Source organism: Nuphar pumila, chromosome 2, assembly GCF_984573655.1.
Source record: "Nuphar pumila chromosome 2, dmNupPumi1.hap1.1, whole genome shotgun sequence".
Lineage (NCBI taxonomy): Eukaryota > Viridiplantae > Streptophyta > Magnoliopsida > Nymphaeales > Nymphaeaceae > Nuphar > Nuphar pumila.
Genome location: NC_143250.1, coordinates 66,101,093 through 66,127,213, shown reverse-complemented (window position 1 = coordinate 66,127,213; position 26,121 = coordinate 66,101,093). Strand labels below are relative to the sequence as shown.

At 39.4% G+C, this 26,121-nt stretch overlaps 1 protein-coding gene across 1 annotated transcript in view; it reads right to left on the bottom strand.

The window, feature by feature from the left end:
* The window catches only part of LOC149845622 (polyribonucleotide nucleotidyltransferase 2, mitochondrial-like), a 235,798-nt gene that overhangs the window by 6,155 nt on the left and 203,522 nt on the right, over nucleotides 1-26,121 (bottom strand). The window contains exons 16-17 of the mRNA XM_089997684.1: nucleotides 23,238-23,381; nucleotides 323-1,066 (exon numbers count right to left, since the gene is read on the bottom strand). Of these exons, the coding sequence (XP_089853810.1) occupies nucleotides 323-1,066; nucleotides 23,238-23,381 (888 nt within the window). The remainder of the gene's footprint in view (nucleotides 1-322; nucleotides 1,067-23,237; nucleotides 23,382-26,121) is intronic.

The window sequence follows — 26,121 nt, the reverse complement described above, 5'->3', positions numbered from 1 at the left end:
ACACAAGTAACCAACAAAACCAACTACAGAAAGTCGTGCTCATTTCACAAACAAAATATTCCATGATTAACAAGGTGCATTACAATGTGTCAACTACCAATCCTATATTCTTGCAACACAGTCACTTCAACCTTTATATATTTCATTTACGTCTTGGAACACCTCAATGAAAATTATATTTGCATAGAAAACAAAACCAGCTAAAAGCCTAAAACCAAATGTTTATGGTATTAATAGAGAACTCTGGAGAAGAAAGATCTCTGCATAGCCAAGTCAGAAAAATAAGGTTTGTTAGAAGGGAATAAATTGATTCTTCAAATACCTCAAAGCGGTACATTCCACGAACCCCACCTCCCAGCTGAAGTACCAGACCATGTGCACGGATCTGTTCTACTTTCGCCATAAACTTGTCCCCAATCCTTACTGAATTTGGATTAATCTCTTTAAGACCTGCAGGTTGTGGAACCTCTGCTGATTGCATTGGACTGTCTGTAACACATCCATGCTGGCTTTCATCAACAGTTTTTAATTTTCTGTCCTTGTACTCGTTGGTTTTGAGAGTTGTTTTTATGTGGCTATTATTGCCAGCACAGAGTTGAGCATCTGAAAATGATGAGTAATTGTCTGTATTGGACTGAGTTGCCCTGGATTTTGTATCATATTCTTTCTCTGTTTTTAGCTTGGGAAAGATGATTTTTTTCTTCCTGTTTGGCTTAGACAATTCAGGCCCCAAGATGTCACGCTGGTTGCATTCCTCCACACTTTGAATTACTATTGATGGAGATGAATACAAATTGACAGCATCATCCTCATATTTACTCGATGACGACCCAGCTAGAAGAGAATCATTAATTTCTTGGCACTTCAACTTGCTATTTTCAGATAATATACTTGGCATTTCATCCAAAGGTATCTCAGACTTTTCAACAACCAAATTATGTGAATGAGGCTTAGGTTGGGGTAAAGTAGCCTTTAAAGATAAATTAATGTTACCCCTTAAGTCTTGTTCAATGCACTTCACTGAAAGCTCCTGTCCAAGTGACACTACATCTGCAACTCGAGATACCTGGCATTGAAAAGGGAAAAAGGAAAGACGTATTACATTTTCAGAACACAGGCACTTCAAGACATCAAATAAACAAGGATTATATCCAACAATATCATGTGGATTATGGCAAGAGCATGTTCATCACTTAGAAAACCTATTTCAAGTAGCCATAAGCAATTCATCCAAGCCAGCACTGGCTCAGCACAACTGATGGAAGCAACAAGTTGCTCAAACTAATTGCTATGTCACACGGACACTCCATTATGCCCTCCGTACCCATGTCGACACGCATGCCCCCGTGTCGACACACGTTGACACCTGGACATGCCATTTTACCATCCGTACATACAAGTTTGTATTCAATTTATAATTTATAATTATATTTTCAGTATATAATATATATTTTAGATATAGCATATATATTTAGATTATATTCAGTTTATTTTTACTATATTTTGTAATTATGTGATATTTAATATATATAGCCGTGTCCCCGTACCCGCAATTTTTTAAATTGCCGTGTCCCCTGTTAAAATGTAGTCTCTTTTATATATATATATATGTATATGTATCTATCTAAGTATATATATATATATATATAAATATATATCTCAAAACCCGATAAGGGTATTTATGTAAATTCACATATTTTACGCATATTCTCTGTTGAGATTAAGAGGTTTTAAGTTTAAGTTTTCTTAAACTGTAGGTTATTTGATATTTCTTGTTTAATGAGGGACTTGTATGTAAATTTTTACATTGGCCTCTCTCTATTTAACATAGAGATTAGCCCTAATCAAGGTGAACAAGTTCTCTCTCAGCCGACCTCTCTCTCTCTCTCCTCTCCTCTCCTCTGCCTCGGCTCTGGTGCTCCTTATTCAAGTCGCCACATGGTATCAGTGTTAAAATATATGTAATTCATATATATGTATATATTTATATACATATATATTTGTATTATCTAAAATACCCGATAGGGGTATTTTAGTCATTTCACAAGTACCTGATAGGGGTACTTGTTTCTTTTCTTTCTTTTTTGTAAATTCCTTTTTTTATTTTTTGGTTTTTTGCCCACCTAAAAGGGGCCCCACCATGGAGTCGATGGGGCCCCCAACGGTCACATTTGGGACCGTTGGGGGCTCCCAACGACTCCATGGGAGCCCCTAGGTGGCTCTTCTTTTAAGGCCATAAGGCCACTCCTCCTCTCCTTCTTTTGTGTATAAATAGGGGTGAACCCCTCTTGTATTCTTCACTCTTGAGAGCTCTCTCTCTTTTCAATAAGAGACATTTATATTTTTATGTTGTGTTGTCTCTTGTGGTTTTGGGTGTTAGCCCTTTTGTTTGTTCATTAGTGGATGTTGTAAGTGCTTAATGCACTCGTTGTTTTTCCGCATATTTCATTACAATCAGAGCAGTGGATCTTGGGAGCCTGAAAACGTGATCGTTCTACACCAAATCGTAAACAGGTGTGGTTATTTTTTCTTATCTAATTGCATAGATCTGATCACAGATCTGATGTCTGACTAACGTCATGACACAGATTTGTAATCAGATCTACAGATCGATTGCAGCTGCGAGTTACGGAAGAGCATGAGTGATTTTCTGTTTCGTGGAAAGGTTTGTTTTTCAGGCGTGATTTATGTGCCATGGAAGCAGCCTGTTAATAAGTTTTTTTTTGTTAATTTCTGTGTCGTGGAAACAGCAGTCATGATTCCTGTTGTCGTGGAAGTTTTTTATTTCAGCAGGCATAACTTGTGTGTCGTGGAAGCAACATGCTAATATTATTTTTTTTTGTGTCGTGGAAGCAGCAGGCGTCGGTAGCAGGCGTGATTCCCTGTTTTGTGGAATTTTTTTTTTGCTGTCGTGGGATTTATGTGGAGTACAGGTGCTAAAATCAGACCATGAACAAGTTGTCATGTTGGATGCTGCTCTGGCTTTCTTAGATCTATATTTCTGAGCTGTTTTTCCCATTGTGTCTGACGTGGGTTGAATAGTCAGGTGAGGTCGTGGTATTGGCTGATGCGTGACTGTGAAACACGCTACTTTCTGTGTCAATTGTAGCCTATCGTGAATTTATTTCTGGTGTGGCAACCTTTGTGTAGTCGTGGACTTGGCTGACGTGTGATTATAAAACACGCTATTCAAGTGAGTGAATCTGGTTTTTGTTTTGGCAGCTGCAATAGCATCAAATATTCAGTATGGGTGAAACTTCAAAATGTGATTCCAAAAATGAATATCTTGGGGAGTATAAGGCTTTTGCAAATTCCTTCTCGTATGGTTCTTTTGTGAGATTGAATGAAACTAACTATCCCAGGTGGTTCAGAACTTTTTTGATGTCGGTATCTGGACATCGTAGAAAACATATTTTGTTGGAAAATGAACCCAATGAAAAGGTGGGAAAATACGTTACTTGGGACGAAGATAATGACATTGTTATGTCATGAATCATGAATAATGTCGAACCCCATATTGCAGATGGTCTAATTTACTATAATACATCCAAACAGATGTGGGACAATCTTCGAGATACGTACTCACAAGAGACTAATGTGAGTCGTATCCTGCAAGTCGAGCAGGAGATATATAATTTGCAGCAGGGAGATCAAACCTTGGCCAAGTACTATGCCTCCGTCAAAGCTGCGTTTGAAAGACTCAATGCTCACAGGCCTGTTTGTTGTTCAAAACAAAAGGATCATCAAGAACAGACTATGGTTGCTCGGTTTCTCACAGGTTTATCTTCAAAATTCTCTATTGCAAAAGTCCAAATGTTGACTGGATCAGATGTACCTACTCTTGCTGATGCATACAATCGTTTGAGTAGACTTGCGATTTCTCTTCCACAATCTCACCCTGTGTCCCAGTCATCTGCTCTAGCTGTCTCATCTGGTTATGGGCGTGAAAATATTTAGAATATCAGAGGACGAGGTCGTGGCAGACGTATGGGAGGTAGAAGAAAACTTTAATGTACATTCTGTGGAAAATCTGGACATTTAGAAGATCGTTGCTGGGATAAGCATGGTCGGCCAACCTCTTCTTCATCAAAGTTAAATGCTCCAAAAGCAAATGTTACTACACTAGAGGCAACAAATGCACATGATAATACCTCTGCAAATGACAGTATTACCCTCAGTCGAGCAGAATATGATGAGATGATAGCTATTCGCCCTTCGAGCTCCTCCTCTCCTGTAGCCGGTGTTGCCTACTCAACAGGGAAACATCTTCATCCGAATGATAGTAAGTGGATTATTGACTCTGGTGCATCCAGACATTTGTGTGGAAATTCGCTTGTCTTTTCAGATCTAAAGGATATTATTGTTCATTGAGGAGTCTCATTAGCCGATGGGAGTTCCTCACCAGTTGTTGGTCAGGGAAATATTTCTATATCCTCCTCCTTACAGTTGAAAAATGTTCTTCATGCTCCCAACTTTCCTCAAAGTTTACTCTTTATTAGTTGCCTTACAAAAGAACTAAACTGTAGAGTGATATTTGATCCGATGGGTTGTTATTTTCAGGATTTGCTGACGGGGAAGAAGATTAGTGGAGGCTATGAAGAAAATGGAGTCTACTACCTACATCATCTAGTGGGTAATGTTTATGCTGCAGTGGAACACTCATCCAGTCCTGTTCAGTGCATCGTCGTCTTGGTCATCCTTCATTGTCAAAGCTTCATTATGTTTTTCATCAAATTTCTTCTACTACATCATTTCAGTGTGAAGCATGTCAGTTGGGCAAGCATCATCGAAGTTCGTTCCCTTCGAGTTAGAGTCAGTCCAGTCATAAAGTTTTTGAACTTCTTCATGCATATGTATGGGGTGAAAAAGGTGCAAAGGATCTGACCTGATCCATGTAACCAATCCATGTAACTCTTTTTACATTTATCGGGTCTGGATACACCAGACCCGGACCCATACTGTAATGTAAACTTAAATACACAAGTTAGGTCACAATTTCGTATTACTGAAATCGTGACAGCCATAATCGATCTCTCTCTCTCCCTCTCTCTATCTCTTCTCTTTCTCAACGCAGGTGCAGAGGAAAACTTTCATGGTATCAGAGCGTAGATCCATCTAGGGGTTGAAGAGGATTCCAAAGGTGCGACAGATCAAAGGTTTGAGGATTCGTTCATCTCCCATCTTCTTTTCTTCTTCAGATTTCTTTCTTTCTACCTCCATTCCTAATCTTCATCTCTCATTTTCTCCCTTTTCTGTTTTTTTTTTCAGTCTTTTCTTTTCTTGTTACTGGATTCACGCCTCACGTGAATCCCTAAGCTGTTCACGAAGAGTTCACGTGAATCCTGGTTCACGATAACCCTGTACATCAAAGAAAGGGAAAAGCTCGTTTCACGTGAATGTCCTGTTTCACGTGAAACACTAAGATTAAGTTATAACCCACTCAATTTTTTTTTGCGTATCCCTTCTTCTCTTTTTTGCGTATCCCTTCTTCTACTGTGCTGGATATCCAAGTCTGATCGTGCATTTCGAGCAGACCTGCGACATCAAATCTGGGATTCTAAACCCTTTTGATGTCCAGCTTGCTGTGTGACAACCTCTTTTGATTCGACTCTCAGAACCCCTTTCTCGTATCATATTTCTTTTGACTGTTACGAGTGGGATCCACATTGAAAATACAGTCTGAATTTTTTTTCTATTCCTTTTCTCATTGCTTCCACATTGAAAATACAGTCTGAATTTCTTTTTCATTGCTTAAATATCCGACCTTACAAAAAGTAGAAGAAAAAAAAACTCAGTCTGAATTTCTTCTGACAGCCTCTTGTCGCCAATTTTTTGAGTTTCTCAATCGTCAAATAAAAAAAAATAAAGGGAGACGATCAACAAACCTCTTTGGCTGCAGATTGAGCACTCTGTGGATACTCTGGTAACACAAAAAGGGGTTCCTTTTTCTTGTTAAAACTCTTCTTCATAGATCTTCATTCCTCTTAATCCAATCTTTCTTCAAGTTTTCTCACTCAACTCGTTTCTGAAAAGTTAACTACCTCAAACTTCTTGATTTGGAAGAGACAAATCATTCATTTTATAAGGAGTCAAGGTCTCTTAGGTCACCTTGATGGAACCACTCCCGCTCCACTCGAATTTGTTACGAGAGAGGAAAAAGACGACAAAGGAGTAAGTTCAATTGTGTATGTCAAGAATGTAGAGTACCTCAACTGGGAAAGGAAAGATCAGTCGGTGGTTGCATATATCACTTCCACCTTGTGCCAAGAGGTCCTTGTTGCAATTCCCGACAATTGTACTGCTCTGCAACTTTGGGAAAAATTGGTTCAAACATATTCACAAGTTTCGCAGGCACGAATGGTTTTTCTCAAGAGGGAATTTCAAATGCTGAGAAAAGATTCTATGACCATCATGAAAAATTTGAACAAGATGAAGACTATCACAGACCAACTTGCAGTTATAAGATGCGCGGTGAGTGACACTGATATAGTACAACAGACTCTGAGTGGATTGGGATCTGACTACAATATGATCGTCACTTCACTATTGTGTCTCCCTGCCCTTCCTACCTTTGATGAGTTGCGAGCAAAATTGATTCAGTATGAGATGACTCTGAAAGGGTTTTCTGAGGAATCTCACATTCACAAATTTTCAGGAATTTTTTGCCACAGGAGTGACTTATGGTAGAGGACGAGGACGAGGAGGACAAGGGCGAAGTGGACACGGAGGGCGTTGTTTGCTTCCCACTACAAATACGTTAGCTCATACGCAAAAATCAAGATCCATTCCTACTTGCTTCCTTTGTAACAAAAATGGGCATATCAAGGCGAATTGTTGGCATAATCCAGAGAATAAAGGAAAGGGTCCACAGACAGAAAACAAAAGGAAGTTCTCAAATAGTGGAGAGATTAAAGATCTGCTGATATCTGCCTTGTCAGAGTTGAAATTGAAGCAGAGTGATGAAGGCACTTGGTTTGTCGACTCAGGGGCAACGACTCATGTGACAGGTGATGCAGGTAAGATTTCTAATCTCATTCCTTATTTTGGAAAAAGTAAGATTGTCACTGGAGATGAATCCCACCATCCAGTTTCTCATGTTGGAAAAACTGTCATTCCCATGTCATATTCTACTCTTACTCTTTCAGACGTTCTTCATGCTCCTGACATTAAGAAAAATATTGTCTTTGTTTCCAAACTTATTGATGATAATAATGCTTCAGTTGAATTCACTCCCCTTTTTGTCCAGGTCAAGGACCTACGCACGAGGGAAACATTCGCTGAAGGAAAGAGACGAGGCAATATGTATGTCTTTGAAAAAGCTCCTTGTCATGCTGTTCGCCCTGTCCACCTGAACTCAAAGCCCTCATTAGAGTCGTGTTCATCCTCTTCTGCTAATGTTTTTAGTATTTCTGAATGTAATAAGTCATTCTTATGACATAGGCGATAAGCACATTGTGAGAGTCATTTTATTGAGAAACTTGTATCTAATAATCTCATTCCAAAAGAAAGTCTCAATAGGGAAGAGAACAATCACAAATGTTCCAGTTGTCTTTCCTGCAAGAGTCATGTATTGCCTTTTTAATCCATTAATAAGAGAGCTTCAAAACCTTTTGAGATAATCTGTTCTGATGTATGGGGACCCGCCCCAATTGCCTCTGGATCTGGAAGTAAATACTATCTAATATTTGTTGATAACTATTCTCGATACACTTGGATATATTTCATAAAAAATAAGTCGGAAGTCTTCTCTTTGTTTCAAAAATTTCTTTCCCTTGTCAAAAATCAATTTTCTGAGACCATTCAATTTTTTCAATGTGATGGAGGTGGGGAATTCTCATCCCGTGATTTTATTTCTTTTCTTCAAAATAACGGAATAGGAAGAAGGGTGTCCTGTCCTCACACCCCTCAACAAAATAAAATTGCTGAACGAAAACACAGGCATATCGTTGAAAGTGCCATGAGTATGCTTCATGACAACAATCTTCCCATCAACCTATGGACAAAAGCTTTTCATTCTGCCGTGCATGTGATAAATAGACTGCCTATGGTTGTTCTGGAAAATAAGTCTCCTTATCACTGTCTTTTTGGAACTCGTCCTAGTTATTATGATCTGCGTGTTTTTGGATGTGTCTGCTATGTGCATATCGATCAATCCTTGAAAAACAAGTTTCAAGACAAGGCCCAAAAGTGCAGATTTGTGGGATATGGAGATGACTACAAAGGATATAGGTGTTATGATCCCACCAACAAACACATCAGAACCTCAAGAAACATTGTGTAACGCCCCGAAATTTAAACCCAATTTTTTGAGGATTTTTTTTCTCTTAGCGGAAACAACAAATGATTCCAGGGTTAAGTATTTCAGGACGATACAGGAAGGTAAAAAAAGCAAACCACACCATTTATTTTTATTTCAATAATAATAGAATCCACACAGAGTTTATCACAAAAATTTCAATCAATAAAAAAAAAACAATTAGGACCGCCAGGGAACAAATAAATCCAGTCATGGTCAGCGCCTCATTCTGCTTCGCTCATGGACTACTCTGTGCCTGAAAATGATAAAAATTATATGAATTAGACTACCACGTCTAAGTAGGAAAAACTGTACTCTTAATGCAGGTATGTCATGAATCTAGTATGTGATGTGTGAATCTTTCAGCTTATTAAGAATCGTACAAAGTAGAGTATGCATCAGCAGTAACCGACATATATCTAGATAGGCATGCAGATTATACAACAGTTATAATTAAGCAATTTAAACATCTCATGCAATTTCAACAATTAAACAAGACATTAGAACAGGTTATGCAACATAATAATTAAACAAGTATTTAAACAATTAAACATTTTATGCATCACAATGACCGTCATGCAATCGTTCGTATAGCAGTCCCAATACGGATTTGATTATCTCATGTCTACTCATTTCCGGGCGTCATTTAATCACAAATTTAGAACATGCTGGAAGAATATAAACCGGTCTCACTAATAACTCCACTCACGGTGATACCTAACATGTACTAATTTATGTTTATCTTGTCTTATCCCGTGGGTACACACGGGCCGAGGCAACCATCACAGAAAAGAACGTTCGGGGGTATATTATTCAAAGTTGTTTTATTAACCCGAACATTCTAACTGTGACTGAAATCCCAAGGGAGCGATCAGTGACCGAGAGAAACTCCCAAAGGCCAAAACCAAAACAGGATGCATCCCTAACTTCTGCAGAAGAGTAAAGAGCTACCACCTAGGACATATTGGTAGTCTGGGTCCCCTAACTCCGAAGACTGGGGACCAACGAGTCACTTCAGCTCGAAACAGTAAACATGTCCCCGGAGCTTTGTACCACCTACCCTCTCCAAGGTAAGCCCAAAACTGAGTGGGTTAATCTCTTCATTTAATTTATTTCCCGAAGTACAGGGCATTTACCCAACTTTCTTCTACTACCACAGCAGTAGAAATCCCAACCTTAGTCAATACACCAAGGTTATAGAACAATCCCAATCCTTTGTCCTATTGATAGCATAACCCACCCAAATTGCTCCGGTGTCTTTAACTCAGACAAGCAAAAATATTTTATTTTTCATTGTCATGTGGACTTACATCATAACTTCGATGGCCTATGCAAGACCCTCGATACACTGGCTGGACATTCGTATGTCCACCACAAACCGACCCATAGATTCGGTTGTCGAAACATAATTATTATTATTGTTTTATCCTTTAATAGTAAATGGTCGCCACCCCTCCATGTCTAAAAAAAAAATGGCATGTATTTGAAAGCTCGACCAACAAACAAAAGCACAGCTGGTGCCTTGAGATTCAGTGACACTACTATATACACTTCTCCCAATACACCCTCATTTCAACACCCCCCCCCCCCACGATATGAAGTTTTTTTTTTCTAATAATTTCAGAAATTATGTAGGGTCTGAACATAGTACCTCAGAAAAATACACAGTTTCACATACATGGGAATATTGACAAATAGGCCTCTAAATGGCCATTCGAACCTTCTAGATGGTGCACACATAATAACATTTGAATATTTTAAGGAATATGAAATTTGACCAACATAATTTATGCAACAACTAAATATCAATTTATCTTCCCAAGCTACTATGCAGTGAACCAAAAATTTTCATGCAGCTTATTATGCAACTAATCCTCACATTCAATTTCCCAGTTACTATGCAGCTTATTCTATAACTAAACATCCATATAAATTTACTAGTACTATGCAGTTTAATATGCAACTAAACCTCAATTAAGATTACTGTATACTGTGCAACTTAATATGTACTAAATATCAATGTAGGTTTCCAAGTTACTACACAGTTTCATATATCACTAATTATCAGTTTAAATTATTATGCATACGGTTGCTCATTTCTTAGCTTGAATGTGCAAGTCTATAATTCTGTGAATAACTATTCAGTCTAGAGATATCATAAAAAATATGAATCTTGAGCAGGTTACAATGAAACCTTATTTCAACAACCAGACTTAAAGAAACCTTCTACTATGTGTTTCCCTGTACAACTGGGCAGAATATAGTCATTGCATAAATGGACGAAAATCATAATTTCATGGAAGTAGCCATCCTCAAAGTTTCAATTTTCGCATTACCACAGCATACTATATTCAATATGTTACTTGTTGACCCTAAGTTGCTACTACAGTTAAGCAAGTAATAACAATTACACTAATTCAAACAAAAATGGGTGTTCCTTCCGGCAAGTCAACATCGAACAGGAAGTTCGTTTTTATGATCAGTGATAAGATGGTTGTTGGAGACCTTAAGACTCAAATTGTATACTTTAACAACTGTCATAAACATAGCCGATTCTCTAAAATTTGTTATTTTTATCAAAATCAGCACATGAAACAGGGATGGAAATGGACTCTAATGACCAATATAAACAGATCGTACCCCCCGATTATGATCCTTTATACATCCAAAAACAATCGGACCTTCTTTAACATAAGATTGAGCTAGAAAACTCCTAATCCGAGTTTATTCCATGCTAATATTGCAAAACCCCCAAATCTGAAGTAAATTTCCGCAGTCATTGGAAAAACCCCAAATGCAACCCCCACTTCATGCGATAATAAGATTTCTTTCTTAACTGACCCACATACCCGGATGCACTCAACACCAAACAATAAAAGTACCGATCTCCTACCATTATTCGGCGAGGGTGTTGCGGCATCCACGAGAGGATTCGGTCGGCCTGGACAGCACCACTACCGGCGAGGTTGGCGCCTCACTGCAAGGCCTCGAGCTGCGGCTTGGGATTGGAGGGGGCTTCGAGTTTTAGAAAGGTAGAAAAGGGTGAGAGAGAGAAAGAAAGAAGGGGATAGCGAGAGAAAGGAGAAAGGGGTTCGGGGGTCCCTCTTTGTAAGAGGGAGGCCACCCGAAAAGGAAGGAAAACCTACCTTCCCGGCGGCTGCGTGTGCTCCCCCACCTCCCCATCTCCTTATGTGTTAGGGTTCGGCTGAACCCTAACACCCGATGTCTCAAGGGAGAAGGTTTCCCCCTTTCAAAAATCTTTTTATCGGGCAACCCATATCGGGTTGCCCTTTTTAACCCCTCTTTTCATTTAACAGGGTGTGGGTCGGGTCCGAGTCCGAACCACGACCCGCGATGCCGGATCCGATTGCGGTTTGGATCCGGGTCGCGTGGATAGCAGTGGATCCAGGAGTTGGATCCACTTGAGTCCAACCAGGGTTTAAAAAAAAAATTATTAATACTTATTTATTTATATAGTATTAATAAAATACTCAAATATGCACATTTTTCTTTTGGATCCAATAACGGATCCCAGCCCAAATCCACAAAATTCTTAAGTTTTAGTGTAAAATTTGTGGTTCTTACACATTGTCTTTGATGAACAAAATTTTGATCACAGAGCTGACACAACGAATATGCCAACTGAAATTTACTATCCTTGGCTGAGCTCAGAACTTTTTGCTGGCTCCAATGAAGCATGTTCCTCAGATTGTGTGCAACAAGAAGGAGAGGTGTTTGAGAACACTGGGACGTCGGGGTCACAAAATGCAGAGGAAGTACCGGGCATATACAAAGGCATTGTCTATTCTAGACAGAGATCGACAACATCAAGCCATTCAAATCATGTCTCAGTCGCCAATCCTGCGCCTTCTCATACTCTTGCAGCCAGAAAATCAAACCGCATACGACATCCTATTGACAGGTGGGTTAGTTATAACAACTTCTCATTGGATCTTCAACTGTTTTTAACTGCCATTAATAAGGACGAAGCGCCCATCATGTATTATCAGGCAACCGCTTCTATGAAATGGGTAGAAGCCATGAATGTTGAAATGCAAGCCCTGCATGAATGTGGAACATGGGAAGTTGTTCCCAGACCACCTGACAAAAATGTTGTCGGATGCAAATGGGTCTACAAAATCAAGTACAAGCCAGATAGAACCATTGAACGATATAAGGCAAGGCTTGTAGCAAAATGATTCACTCAAGAAGCAAGGCAAGACTATGATGAGACTTTTAGTCCGGTTGTAAGAATGGGAACGATTCAAATCATCATTTCCCTGACAGTTGAACATGGATGGAAGTTGAGTCAGCTTGATGTAAAAAATGCATTCTTACATGGGAATTTGAAGGAGGAAGTATACATGGAACAACCCCCTGGATATCAAGAAAAAAATTGTAAAACCCATGTATGCAAGCTAAAAAGAGCCATCTACAGCCTGAAGCAAGCATCTCGCTCTTGGTTTGATAGTTTCTCGCTAGAGATTCAGAAACATGGATTTTCACGTTCCATGCTGGATTACTCATTATTTATTTTTAAAAGCCCGCCTGTGACCACTCTATTATTAAATTATGTCGATGATATTATCATCACAGGAAACTCTGCAGACCACATCCAAGAAATAAAAGACTTATTAGGTCAAAGGTTCAAAATGAAAGATCTTGGAGTTCTACGCTATTTCCTTGGTGTAGAAGTTGATAACCAGGCTCATGGCTTGACACTCACTCAACACAAGTACACCGTAAATGTTTTCGGCAAGGCAGACATGAAAGACTGCAAACCTCTGAGAACTCCGAGTGTACTTTATAAAAAACTTAGCACTCATGATGGAGATCTGTGTGATGACCCCACCAGGTATCGTAGCATAATAGGAATGTTACAATACCTCACATTCACTAGACCTGATATTGTTTATTCAGTCAATCAAGTGTCTCAATTTATGCATGCGCCACGTACTGGACATATGAAAGCAGTCAAGAGGATCCTTAGATATCTGAAAGAGACTATTGGGGATGGATTGATATATTTACCACACTCATATGGCCAAGACGAGCACGAAATTACTGAATATTGTGATGCAGACTGGGCAGGAGATCCTGACGAACGAAGATCTACATCAGGATATTGTGCCTTCATTGGAAGAAATTTAGTCTCTTAGAGCAGTAGAAAACAAAAAGCTATCGCTAGATCAAGCACTGAGGCTGAATATAGATCCATGGCTGCTGCCACTGCCGAAGTCACATGGATCAGGCATCTTCTAACTGAAGTAGGAGAAAAGATCTCCCACACTACCTTGCTCTGTGACAATCAAAGTGCCATCAACATGTCATTCAATCCAGTACATCACAGTCGTGCCAAGCACATTGAGATCGACCAACACTTTGTGAGACAGAAGGTTGAAGAAAAAGAGATTGAGCCTGAGTTTGTCAACACTGAAAGACAGGTTGCAGACATATTTACCAAAGGGTTAACCAAGGACTGCTTTTGGATGCTTAAAAGAAAGTTGTTTATGGTTCAAAACCATAATCAACTTGAGGGGGGATGAAAAAGGTGCAAAGGATCTGACCCGATCCATGTAACCAATCCATGTAACTCTTTTTACATTTATCGGGTCTGGATACACCAGACCCGGACCCATACTGTAATGTAAACTTAAATACATAAGTTAGGTCACGATTTCGTATTACTGAAATCGTGACAGCCATAATCTCTCTCTCTCTCTCTCTCTCTTCTCTTTCTCAACGCAGGTGCAGAGGAAAACTTTCATGGGGTCCTAGTAAGATTCCTACAAGGACTCAGTGTCGATATTATCTTGTTATTGTTGATGATTTTTCTAAGTTGTCGTGGGTGTTTTTAATAAAAGAACGATCTGAAGTTCCAATTATTATCAAATCCTTAATTCTTGAAATAAAAACTCAGTTTGAATCTGTTGTCAAGATTGTTCGCACTGATAATGCTTGAGTTTAAATCAAAAGTCCAGTTACAATTTTACCAAGATCATGGCATTCAACCCCAAACTACCTGTGCCTATTCATCTCAACAAAATGGTGTGGCTGAGCGAAAACACAGGCACCTGCTTGATGTCGCACAAACCCTTATGATACAATCCAATGTTCCTGCGTTATATTGAGGTAATGCGATTATCACTGCTTGTTATCTGATCAACCGCATGCCTTCATCCTCTATGGGTGATCAAATTCCATTACATATCCTAAAACCTAATGCCCCAATCTTCTCTTTCTCACCAAAATATTCGGATGTGCTTGTTTTGTATACAAACTTGGCCCTGACCGTGATAAATTAGTTGCTCAAGCTACAAAATGCATATTTATAGGTTATCCAAAAAATCAAAAGGGATATCGATGTTATGATCCAATTTCTCGCCGAGAGTATCTCAGTGCGGATGTATCTTTCTTGGAATCCATTCCATATTACTCTAGTACCGGTTCCCCGATGCAAGTTGATCCAGCTGAGTCTTTTCCATTACCTATACCTCCTTTTCCTTCGGAATCTGTGCCCTCATTACCGAACCAACTTCATTCTCTTCACGATTTAATAATCCTCCATTGGTATATGTGTGTAGAGCTCCACCTCCTCCAGTGCCTTCATCTTCTTCTTCTCCTTATTAGAATATAGATTGGATATGGATCCAGTACTGGATCCATATCCATATAGAATAGCCTCACGTGGTTTGATACATCATAATGTATTTTACATTACTAACCAAGGGCAATCTTGCCATTGTAAAATATTATTGTAAACCTATTCTATATTAATGATGTTTAGTGCAGCACGCAGGGATTGAAGTGGCTGCCGATTCCAAGGAAATCCCCTCTCCTCTCTCCTCTCTTCCCACTCCTACTTCTCGGTATTCACGATAGAACTACCAATCCAAGCAGTTTTAACATGGTATCAAAGCAGCCGATTAATCTGGGCATAACAGTGCTCTCGTGAGGGATCGTGAAAGTGCCAAGCCTTCAGCCGAGATTTTTCCCTCATCAGCGATCGTGAGCAGTCCCTCAACAGCCGAGACCTACCGTGAACCTTTTCCTGCCAAGCCTTCAGCCGAAATTTTTCCCTCATTCAGTTGAGATTTTTTTTTTCCTCATCAGCGATCGTGAACAGTCCATCACAGACGAGCTGAGTCTTCTATTCAGTCGAGTTTCACAGACGAGCTGAGTCTTCTCATCCTCCTCTTCAGAACAGCCTAATACCCTCCTATTCAGCTGAGTCTTCTGCTCTTCATCCCCTTCAGCCGAGCCTTCAGCCGAGTCTTCTGCTCTTCATCCTCTTCAGCCGAGCCTTCAACCGAGTTTGAAACAGGTCACGCCTGATTCATTTCTTTCTCTCTTCCTTCTACTACTGAAATACTTCTTTTCTATCAACTGTTTCTTTTATTTTACTTTGCTGAGATTCCTTTCAGCTTCATTCCCATTCATCGCCTGAAAATCCTTTCCCACGCTGTCGTTTTTTTTTTTTTTCTGTTTTCTTCTCCATCAATTCTGAACATCTTCTACTTAACCTTTTATCTTGAAATTGCTCTGTCGTTTTATTGCTTCAGCCACTAGAGTTTTCATTTCAGTTTCAGTCACTAATACTTCAGGCAAGCCGTATCTTCTCCTTGTCAACCAGCTACCAATGGATACTTCAGGCAATTCGGGTCTTTCTTCCAACTTCCTTGGACAACTAGTTTCTGAAAAATTGACTACCAACAACTACCTGACTTGGAAAAGGCAAATTGCTCCTTTTATTGGTAGTCAAGACCTTTCAGGTCACTTGGATGGATCTACTCCTATACCTCCAGAATTTATCATAACCGAAACCAAAGAAGATGGAGGATTGCCGAATACTATTCGCAATCCTGCATTTGTTTCCTGGATGAAGCGCGATCAAGCTCTTGTTGCATACATCACTTCCACATTATCTCAAGAGATATTGATTTCCATTCCCGATGATTGCACATCCAAAGTTTTGTGGGAGGTTTTAGCTCAGACATATTCTTAGATATCAAAGGCTAAAGTGTTGTTTCTCAAACGCGAATTTCAGATGTTAAGAAAGGGGACAATGAGCATTATTGAATTCTTAAATCAAGTTAAAAGCATTACGGACCAGTTAGCCATGGTTGGATATCCAGTATCAGATAAAGAAAAGGTGCAACAAACATTGAATGCCTTGGGATCCGAATATCATGTCCTTGTGACTTCCTTATTGTGCTTACCTACATTACTCAGTTTTGAGGAATTACGCGCCAAACTGCTTCAATACGAAATGACTCTGAAGAGCATGTCTGATACTTCAGTTGGACAATCATCTACGCATGAGGTTCTTGCCACAGGAATGATAATTGATCGAGCACGAGGAGGACGTGGCAGAGGCAGGGGAACTGCCATCCAGGGTGGACGCGGATTATTACCCACACCAAATTCCATAGCCAGTTTTTCAAGGAATGTTCCCACATGCTATCAGTGTAATAAACGGGGTCACATCAAAGCCAACTGTTGGTTCAACCCGCAGAATCGAAACAGAGCGCAAAACAATAGAAATATTGCTACACCAGGAACTGCAGGTACCTTTCGGGTTAGTGATGATGCTAAGGATCTTCTCTTATCTGCAATGGCCAACTTGAACTTGAAACAGAATGATGATGGAATATGGTATGTTGACTCCGGGGCAGCGACTCATGTTACTGGCAATGCAGGTAAATTCTCTACTTTGGTTCCCTATTCTGGAAAATCAAATATTGTAACTGGAGATGGGACTCACCACCCTATTTCTAACATAGGCAATGTCCTTATTCCTTTGTCTGAGTCATCTATTTCTTTATCTGATGTCGTTCATGCACCAAATATAAAGAAAAACATTGTCTCTGTATCTAAACTTGTTGACTCTACCAATTCATTTGTGGAATTTACTCCTACTTATGTCTTTGTCAAGGATCTTCAAACGAAGGAGATGTTCGCTAAAGGAGAACGACGTGGAAACATGTATGTCTTCAATGAAGATCCAGCCTCCAGTGTCTTGAAGCCCAAGTCTGATCATGTCTCTGAAAACGTCCTAAGTTTATCCAAATGTAATAAGCCAGATCTCTGGCATTCTCATCTTGGTCATTGTAGTCAAGTCTTTATTGAAAAGTTAGTGTCCAATGGTTTTCTTTCAAAGTCTGTTTCATTTTCATTAAAGAATAAAATGTGTTCCAGTTGTCAAGTTTGCAAGAGTCATGTACTTCCTTTTCATCAAATAAATAAAAGATCTTCTATTCCTTTTGAGGTAATATGTTCTGATGTTTGGGGTCCAGCTCCCAATGCTTCTTCTTCTGGAAGTAAATATTATGTATCCTTCATTGACAGTTTCTCTCGTTTTACCTGAATATTCTTCATGAAACACAAATCAGAGGTTTTTCTTATTTTTCGTCACTTTCATGCCTATGTTAAAAATCAATTCTCCCAAAATATTCAAATTCTCCAATGTGATGGAGGTGGTGAGTATTCCTCCAAAGAGTTTTTAGACTTCCTCCAAGATAATGGGATACATCGTAGAGTTTCTTGCCCGTATACTCCACAACGAAATGGAATTGCTGAACGTAAACACAAACATATTGTGGAGAGTGCAATGAGTATGATGCATGGTTGTAATTTGCCCATCAACCTTTGGACAGAAGCTTTTCATACTGCCACTCATGTGATAAATCGTCTTCCTATGCCTATCCTTGAAAATCAGTCTCCCTATTATGTTCTCTTTGGTATACAGCCTAATTATGATGAGTTACGAGTTTTTGGGTGCACATGTTATGTACATGTTGACAAATCCATGAGAAACAAATTTCAGGACAAAGCCTCTATATGCCAATTTGTAGGTTATGCAGATGAACACAAAGGGTACAGGTGTTATGACCCTATCAATAAGAAGATCAGAATTTCCAGAAATGTTGTCTTTGATGAAAATAGCTTTCCAGAAAATAAAGCCAACTATGGTCGTGAACATGGTGATATGGCTGATAATTGGTATAATCCATGGCTCAGTGCGGAACTTATCTCACATGCTACTGAATGTACCGCTTTGGCTCCTGAAAACATACATGATGAGACGGTTTCAGATAAGGTGTCGGAAACAGAATGTCAGAGATACAAAGGGAATGTCTACACAAGAAGACCCAAAGCGCAAACAGATGCACCTGTTGGAGAACACATGACATTCCCCAATAATGTGGAGGCACCAAGAAAATCAAGCAGGATAAGGCATCCAATTGAAAAATGGGTAAGTTACAATAACTTTTCTATGGATTTTCAGATTTTCCTATCCAGGGTTGAAAAACATGAAGAACCACTTGGATTTTGTCAAGCTGTTCAATCTGACAAATGGATTAAGGCGATGAATGAGGAAATAGAGGCACTTCATGAGTGTTGAACATGGGAGATATTTGGTCGTCCCCCCGATAAGAATGTTGTTGGCTCAAAATGGGTGTATAAGATTAAATATAAACCGGATGGGAGCATTGAACGATACAAGGCACGTCTTGTTGCCAAAGGGTTCACCCAAGAATATGGTGAAGATTACGATGAGACCTTCAGTCCAGTAGTGAAAATGGGAACCATTCGCATTATCCTCGGCCTGGCCATTGAGCATGGGTGGAGCCTTAGTCAGCTTGATGTCAAAAATGCATTCCTTCATGGGGACTTAAAAGAAGAGGTCTATATGGAGCAACCTCAAGGTTATGCAGAGGGAGACCCAAAAGCATATGTATGTAAATTAACCAGAGCATTGTATGGTTTAAAGCAAGCCTCCCGGTCATGGTTTGAAAGCTTCTCCTCAGAGATTCAGAACAATGGTTTTATTCGTTCCCAACTAGACCATTCTTTATTCATATACAGAGATGGAACCACTGTAGTTTTCTTACTTATATATGTTGATGATATAGTGGTCATTGGAAATGCTCCAGAACGTATTCAACAAATTAACGTTTTGCTGAGTATGCGATTTAAGATGAAAGATCTTGGAAAGCTAAGGTATTTTCTTGGTGTAGAGGTGGACAGACAGGATGGAGAAATGTCATTAACCCAACACAAATACACTCTTGATCTTTTGGCCAAAGCAGGAATGACAGATTGCAAACCTGTGCCTACACCCAGTGTTGTCAATCAAAAACTCAGCATTTGTGATGGCGAGTTGTATCCTGATGCAACCAAGTATCGCAGTTTAGTGGGCATGTTACAGTATCTTACTTTTACTAGACCAGATATTGTATATTCTGTAAATCAAGTATCTCAGTTTATGCATGAACCAAAGACTGGTCATATGGATGCCGTCAAGCGTATTCTCCGATATCTAAAAGGCACGGTGGGTGATGGACTCAAATATGCTCAATCTTCATGGGCAACACCGAAACATGACATATTGGCCTATACAGATGCAGACTGGGCAGGAGACCCAGATGAAAGAAGGTCGGTTTCAGGATACTGTGTTTTCATTGGAAGCAATCTTATCTCATGGAGTAGCAGAAAACAGAAAGCTGTGGCAAGGTCTAGCACGGAGGCAAAATATAGATCTATGGCAGCTACCACAGCAGAAGTAACCTGGGTTAGGCATCTCCTTACAGAAATGGGAGAGAGTATCTCAAGTTCAACCCTCATGTGTGATAATAAAAGTGCTGTACAAATTGCTTTCAATCCTGTTAATCACGGTCGGACCAAACATATTGAGATTGACCAACATTTCATCAGACAAAAGATAGCAGACAAAGAGATTGAACCAGTCTATGTGCCTTCAGAAGACCAAGTTGCTGATATGTTCACAAAAGGTCTCACAAGTAACCGCTTTTGGTATCTGAAGAACAAGTTGCACATGGTTCAATCCCATGTACAACTTGAGGGAGGGTATTAGAATATAGATTGGATATGGATCCAGTACTGGATCCATATCCATATAGAATAGTCTCACGTGGTTTGATATATCATAATGTATTTTACATTACTAACCAAGGGCAATCTTGCCATTGTAAAATATTATTGTAAACCTATTCTATATTAATGATGTTTAGTGCAGCACGCAGGGATTGAAGTGGCTGCCGATTCCAAGGAAATCCCCTCTCCTCTCTCCTCTCTTCCCACTCCTACTTCTCGGTATTCATGATAGAACTGCCAATCCAAGCAGTTTTAACACTCCTGAGGTAAGTACTACTCATAATAGTGATCTTCATGATGATTATAACAGGCCAATCACTCTACGAAAGGGGACACGACAATGTACCTTATATCCCATATCTCATTTTATCTCCGATGTCAGAATTGGAAATCAGATGAAAACTTTTATTTCAGCCTTATCTGCTGAAACTATTCCTCTGAACTATCAACAGGCAGAGCTAGATAACAGGTGGAAGCTGGCTATGCAAGAAGAAATGGATGCTTTATTGTCTCAGCATACATGGGATCTAGTTGATTCCCCAGTGGATGCTGACATTGTTGGATGCAAATGGGTATATACAATAAAGTACAACTTTGATGGTTCTATTGAAAGGTACAAGGCCAGATTAGTAGCAAAAGGGTATACTCAGACTTATGGTATTGATTTCTTTGAAACTTTTTCTCCTGTTGCACGGATGGGCACCATTTGTCTTGTTCTCTCAGTAGTTGTTCATTATGGTTGGAGCTTGCGTCAATTAGATGTGAAAAATGCATTTCTATATGGGGATCTATCTGAGACAGTTTACATGCAATAACCTCCAGGATTCGAGGTTGAGGGGGCGTGTCAGAAGGCGTGTAAATTGAGAAAGGTGATTTATGGCTTGAAACAAAGTCCGCGTGCATGGTTAAAGTTGTTTGAAGTGATGTCACGCTTTGGTTTTAATAGGTCAGCGCCAGATCATACACTATTTACCAAGAAAACTAACTCAGGCATAGTTGTTATGGTGGTATATGTGGATGACATCATTCTTACAGGAGATGATGTGAAAGATAATGAAGCCACAAAGGCTCATCTTCAAAAACACTTTGTTACAAAAGATCTTGGTTCACTTAGATATTTTCTGGGTATAGAAGTTGCCAGGAGCCGTGAAGGGATGGTTTTGTCTCAACGAAAGTATGTTCTTGACTTATTAAAAAAACTGGAATGTTGGGAGCTAAACCAGCTAATATTCCCATGGATTATAAAGTTCAGTTGTTTGAAGAAGGGTCGAAACCGCTTGATAGCAAAAGCTATCGCTCACTAGTAGGGAAGCTACTATATGTAACTGTGAAAAAGCCTGATATTGCTTTAGCAGTAAGCAAAGTTAGCTAATTTATGGACAAACCAACTGAGGTACACTGGAATGCAGCTATAATGATTCTCAGGTATTTAAAATCTTCTCCTGGAAAAGGGTTATTATTCAAGAAAGGTGGAACTCTGGAGATAGTGGCTTACTCTGATGTTGACTATGCAGGATCTATAGTGGATAAAAAATCTACCACAGGATTCTGTGTATTTTTGGGAGATAACTTAATTTCATGGAGAAGTAAGAAGCAAAATGTGGTTTCTAGGTTGAGTACAGAATCAGAATATAGGGCTATGACCCAAACAACTGCTGAATTAATATGGGTTCGTACTGTTCTACATGATCTTCAGGTGAAGGTTTCCTCCCCTATGACCATGATGTGTGATAACAAGACTGCCACATATATAGCAAACAATCCTGTCTTTCAAGAGAGGACAAAGCATATTGAGGTTGATTGCCACTATGTAAGAGATATGGTTCAAGCTGGTCATATCACTACCAAATATCTAAAGTCGGAGGACCAAGTTGAAGATATGTTTACAAAGCCTCTTGCTAGACCAAATTTCTCAAAATACTGTGACAAGCTGAGCATGATTGATATCTATGCTCCAGCTTGAGGGGGAGTGTTGAGATTAAAAGGTTTTAAGTTTAAGTTTTCTTAAACTGTAGGTTATTTGATATTTCTTGTTTAATGAGGGACTTGTATGTAAATTTTTACATTGGCCTCTCTCTATTTAACATAGAGATTAGCCCTAATCAAGGTGAACGAGTTCTCTCTCAACCGACCTCTCTCTCTCTCTCTCTCTCTCTCTCCTCTCCTCTGCCTCGGCTCTGGTGCTCCTTATTCAAGTCGCCACATTCTCATTTGAGAATATGTTGTATTTTGTTTTTCTATTTCCTTGTATTTTTTTTTTGTTCTTTTCTTTTTATTATATTTGATGTGACATGGGGGGACCCCCAATACATAGGATGGAAACCGTTGGAGGGGCTCCAACCTAAGTATTGGAGCCCCCCCCCCCCCAAGCCTCCAATGTCTTATAAATAGGGGTGAACCCCTTTAGGTTTCTCTATGCTTTTGTAAAGCTCCTTTTGGGATTTCATATATTGAAGATTATATTTTTTCATGCCTTTGTGCACTTGTGAGTGTTCTCCTTTGTGCCTTCATGCACTCTTTGTGTTTCAAGCTTTGTGTTTATACACAAGGTCTCTTTTTATAGACTTTTACATACCTGCAATTTTTTAAATTTCCGTGTCGTACCCTCCGTACCCATACCCGTACCCGCACCCATGTGAAAGACTAATTGAATCAAATCAAGTCTCCTTTGGATGGAATAGTCATCAAAATGCACTATGAAGCCTATATTTAACAATATCATGTAGATATGAAAGAGCATGTTCATCACTTCGATAACCTATGTCAGGTAGCCATAAGCAATTCATCCAAGACAGCACTGTCTCAGCAGAACTGATGTAAGCAACAAGTTGCTCAAACTAATTGAATCAAATCAAGAGTCTTCTTTGGATGAAATAGTCATGAAAATGCACTGGGAAGACAGAATAATTATGGGCAAGATTAAGAACTATCTAGTTAGGGAAAAGAGCTTTTATTTATTATCCCAAGAAAGAAATGGAGTTGAGAACTTAGAAATCTGGAATAAAATAAATACTGAGGACAGGCCCTCCATGCCTTCACTTGCCTGCTGGTGTGATAACTCAGAAATATGTAGAAGGCCTTGTTGACCACCATTAAATTCCACAAAAGCACCATAGTTTTGGATTGCTACTACAATTCCTCTATAAATGCCACCAACTTTAATTTCAGGTACAACTAAAAAATCAATCTGCAAAACAAATTGTTAATCAGCTGTATGTTCTAAAAAAACAAATTCATCCCCCACAAACATGCACACAAAATACACTACATGTGATGTTTCATGCATGAATGCATATCTTTATGTGTTGCATGCCTTATTTCAAGAATAACATACACAAACAATTAAAGTTGAAGAAATAGAACTGAAGGCAACATCTCTTCCCAAGAGAGACATTGTGCACACAGACATTCATGTGATAATAGACAAACAACAAGTGTTGAGAGTAGACCTGTACTTTAAAATAAGGGTATTTTAATCTTATCAGGATAATGTTTGTACATGTTGTATATGTTCAAGGGTATTTTTGTACATCTAAAATATCTTAATATAAAATCTTTATTCCCTTCACTCCAGTCCAGATCTAAATCGTTTCTCATATCCTTTGTTGCATCCAATCAGATCTGAATCAAAGTCCAGGCTTATCAGATCCTTATCAGATCTAATCCAGACCAGATCTGACCGTGTCCTTTTTCTCTAAATCTGTTTACCTTGATCAGATCTGAATCATAATAAAATCTGATCATATCCTAATCAGATCTGATTCATACTAGGTCTGATCTTTGTTTCCGATCATGTTTTCTTTCTTTAACCTGTCTACCCTGATCAGATCTGAATCATAATCAGATCTGATCAGACCCTAATCAGATCCGAGTCCATATCAGGTCTGATATTCCTCTCGTTAACTCTTGAAAGGCAGCACCATCGTTCCCCCCCCAAAAAAGAATGTCAGTTTATTTTTCAAAAAAAAAAACAACTGACAAAAAAAGGGACGAAACTATAAAAAAGAAGGAAGAATAAAAATAAGAGGAAAGATCCCTTTCAAAAAAAAAACTTTGTGATCAGATCTGTCCCAATTTTTTTTCTGACATCATTACTGCATGTGATCCCGAATTTCGATAACCATTTATTTCCTTCTTACTAACGTCATTCCCTGTTTTGATTTATTTGCTGATATGCTTTTAATCAGATTAGTGTTTGAGACCTCTCCCTCTTATTTTCTTTGAGACCGTTGAATCATCCTGTGTTAACATGTCTTCCCAAAATTCTAACATCAATTCTTCATTCCTGAATCAGCTTATTTTTTCTGACAAGCTTGATTCTTCAAACTTTATAACCTGGAAAAAGCAAATTATACCATTCATCAGCAGTCTTGATTAGTTGGGACATCTTGATGGGACTCTTCCTATGCCTAATGAATTTGTTGTAAGCCTAGATGCAAAAGAGGGGCAACCAGCTACAAAGAATCCAGCGTATTCAGCTTGAAAGAAGAATGACCAATCCGTAGTCGCTTTTATTACATCTACTCTATCGAAGGAAGTTTTATTGCAGGTATCTACGGGAGTTTCAGCATGCGAGTTGTGGCTAACACTACATCATTGGTTTGAGCAGATTTCTACCCCAAAAATCTATCATTTGAAGGGGGAATTTGCTGAACTGAAACATGGGGACTCTCATGTCATTGAATATCTCAGTGAAATCAAATCTATCACGGATCAATTGGCTGTTGTTAGATCTCCAATATCTGATGAGGATATTTGCATGAAGACCATTAGGGGATTAGGGCCTGAGTATGACATGCTCGTTACAATGTATACTGGCCCAAGTCCCCGACCAAACTTTGATCAACTCCGCAGCAAACTTTTGGAACATTAAGCGATGTTTCATATATCAACCAGTGTCAACAAGAAGTCAACAACTTCTCAGCATGAAGTTCTTTTCACCGGCATGTTGTACCCAAACCTCCAGGATCAGGCAAAGGCAGAGGCAAACAGTATGGGCGCGGATCATCTTTTCACCGGCATGTTGTACCCAAACCTCCAGGATCAGGCAAAGGCAGAGGCAAACAGTATGGGCGCGGATCAGGTATACTACCTACTCCATCAGGTTCAAGACCAAATAACCTCATGTGTCAGATGTGCGAGAAGCGTGGTCATACTAGTTCTGATTGCTACTGGAGATATGCCTTCCTACCGTCCGCCTACAATCCCATCCCTACACGCTTCAGAGCCTTAGCAGTTGCTGGTCTTCCTTCTTCTCCAAGACCAAGTGCACCATCCCACATGGGTTTCAAATATGCTACTCCTTGGTTTCAGGCAGCATCCTATTCACCTCAAGTCGAAGCCCAAGATCTTGACAATCTGAGCGCTGGCTTTTACAACTTAAGTGTGAACCAGAATCCTCTTGTAAATACCTGGGCAGCTCCAACCAATCCATCTCCATGGGCAGCAACAAGTAGCACATCAGGGGCATCCAATGGGCAGCACTCCAACACTTGGTACTTTGATTCTGGGGCTGTACACCATGTGACTGGTGATTCAGGTAAGCTTCTTAATGCAATCTCTTATCAATGCATGGGTAGAATAGTCACTGGTGATGGAGGACACCACCACATCACTCAGATAGGAACAATTGTTCCCACAAGTTCTGACATTATGCATCTTCCAAACTCTTTTCTTGTTCCCAGTATTCAACGTAACCCCATCAGTTGTTCAACTCTGTGATCAGTCTAAGTCTTACATTTCCTTTACCCCATCTTTTGTTTCTGTGAAGGTTCACACGAATCAGATGTTTGCGGAGGAAAGGAGATGCAGGAATCTCTATGTAATCAGTGGATCTCAGCTTCCGTCATCATCGTCCTTTACTTCAGTTTTTATGTCTACATTTGAGAATCAGAATAAAGAGACTGAGTTGTGGCATAGAAGACTCG